The sequence below is a fragment of the Teleopsis dalmanni genome, chromosome 2 (genome assembly GCF_002237135.1).
Source record: "Teleopsis dalmanni isolate 2A chromosome 2, ASM223713v2, whole genome shotgun sequence".
NCBI lineage: Eukaryota > Metazoa > Arthropoda > Insecta > Diptera > Diopsidae > Teleopsis > Teleopsis dalmanni.
In genome coordinates, this window is record NC_051847.1 from 192,208,533 (window position 1) to 192,210,958 (window position 2,426).

The 2,426-nt window shown below is 24.5% G+C and overlaps 1 protein-coding gene across 1 annotated transcript in view; it reads right to left on the reverse strand.

Annotated features, from left to right (window-relative positions):
* Positions 1-2,068, reverse strand: part of LOC119676454 — a gene marked incomplete at its 3' end in the record, with an annotated part of 27,176 nt that extends 25,108 nt beyond the window's left edge. The window contains exon 1 of the mRNA XM_038087694.1: positions 1,992-2,068. Within this exon, the coding sequence (XP_037943622.1) occupies positions 1,992-2,068 (77 nt within the window). The remainder of the gene's footprint in view (positions 1-1,991) is intronic.
* Positions 2,069-2,426: the final 358 nt, after the last annotated feature.

Genomic DNA, 2,426 nt, shown 5'->3' on the forward strand with positions numbered 1-2,426 from the left:
ATATTGTGAAGCATGTAAGTATTAAAATAACGTCAAAAGTAAGCATCAAAATTAAATCACGAGTAAAACAATTATTATAGTTTTTACATTAATTTAAACAATTAAAGACATTTCAATAAAATTTATTTATTTTTATTTAAAAATTAGAAAGAAAATTGAAGAAATTATTTTAAAAAAAATTGAATAATTGTGTTGAGTTGTGACTTAAACCCTGAAATTATAAACGTTAGCACTTAGCATTTATCGCACGTGGAAACTGTCACTATTTGAATTTTATTAATTTAATTAACAAAATTAATTAAAATTATTAATTGGTATAATATAATTTCTTATATCAAAACATACCAATATATTTTTTGTGTTTTTTTAATAAAAATAAAAATATCTATAAGGAAGTTGTCAGATTTTATTATGTGCTTAGTTTATTAATTAGTTTATAATTAAAATGATTGATTTATAATTGCTTTATTTTTATTTGAATCTGAAGGTATTTGAAATATCCGATTTTATTATTTTGCTAAAAGATGTGAAAGATTTTATTGGCTTGAAAAATTTGCATTTAGCAAATTTCTTAATAAAGAAGCTGAAACTTACTACAAAAGATTTAGAAAAATTTCACAAATTTCGTTAAATACAAAACTTTTTTAGTGCTTATAACGAAAGTAAAAAAGGTACCGTTAAAATTGTCTATTGTAAGATATAACAACATTGTCAGATAATACAATGTTATCAGATAAAACAATGTTATCAGATATTACAATATATTCGGCTTTCTTCCAAAGCCTAAGTGAGCGGCGTCTTTTCTACAAGGCAAACTAGCACTTGGAACTACTAAGACACAAAACAACTATAGTTGTTTTATAGTATATACTATATGGTATATAACAGGGCTGTTTTTTTGGACAGCCATATGCAGCCGACGGCTAATGTATGTGCGACCCGTGACTTCTTTTTTAATCTACTAGAATTACACAAATGTTCTGTACTGGTAAAACCACATTATTTTGTTTTTATGGTATACCAAATAAATGAATTTAAATTCATAAATTAATAAAACTAAATTTAATATTATAACCGTAGTATATATTATAATGTATTTATAATAATAACTATAAACGTATGTATTTGTTTCTACGGCCCTCCTATCTGTACAGTAATTTATATTGGCCCTCGATCGCATTTGGTCTGGGCAGCTCTGGTATATAGTATAGTAAGGCATATATATATATATATTAAATGAAGAAATATAAAAAATAAAAAAAAGTTTTAACAAATTTATTTATAATAAAAATTTCTAAAAGTCTATTTTCATAGTCTTTTTGTTCTCCAATGTATTTCTGGCCTCTGGGTTGGCTTCACCAAATCACTTGAGCATAAAAATTTTAACGGAAAAGTATTGAAGTTTTTTATGGCAACCGACAATTAAAATTGGTTGAAAAAAAAATTGAAAAACTACACTAACATAAAATTAACTATATATACAAGTATATATACATATACAATATTATATATGCAATATGGATTTTTTTTTCATTATTTTAATTTATTTAAATTAATTCAATAACTAAATTAAGGTGGCAAAAGAATCACGAATTGTTGCAACACTCAATATTGATAAATTATTTATTGTTAATTTTTTGTTTGGCTTGTTGAAATTTTATGAAGCCAAAACAATTTGTTGGGTTGATTTTATATGTGTTTTTATTATGATTTAACAATCTGTCATTTAAGTATTTAACATAGATATGATAAGTCAAAACTTGAATTTTTTGTTGTATTTTGTATGTTGGCCAAAATACTGGTTCACTTGAATTTTGTTTTTTATTTGTGTTTAACTTTATTATTTATAGTTTTTCAAAGTATCTTTGCATTTGCTTGACCGATTTTATTTCAAAGGTTTTCGATTTTCGATTTTATTTATTCACATTCAATGCAATTTTTCATAATAGTTCGAAAAACAGCGTGTAAAATTGAATTTCATCTCTCATTACCAATGAGATCCGTTCAGCGCGTTGTACTGAAACCGATTTGCATTTTGTGAGTGTACTAAAGCCAGTTGAGACATCATTTTTCCAGAATCATAAAAAATTCTTAATAATTGAAAATTTACTTTCATCGGTCAGTCTTTTCACCCTAAGTGTCGAAAAGGTTAATTTAATCAATTATTAGTATGAACAAAATTCGTTATAGGCACCACAAGATATTCTATATAAAATTTATTTGAATTCCGAAGAACTTAATTGATCTTCTCTATAAATTTCTGATACAAAATCTTAAGAGACTTAAAAGGAAATGATATTTCGAGAAAAAGTAATTAAATTGACATAATACAAAGAATTAAAGTTAATTTATTCCAGTTTTAAAATGTATTTCAAAGTTTCGAATTAAAAATAGTTGCTACTCTTAATAAAAGACGAGTCTAAGAT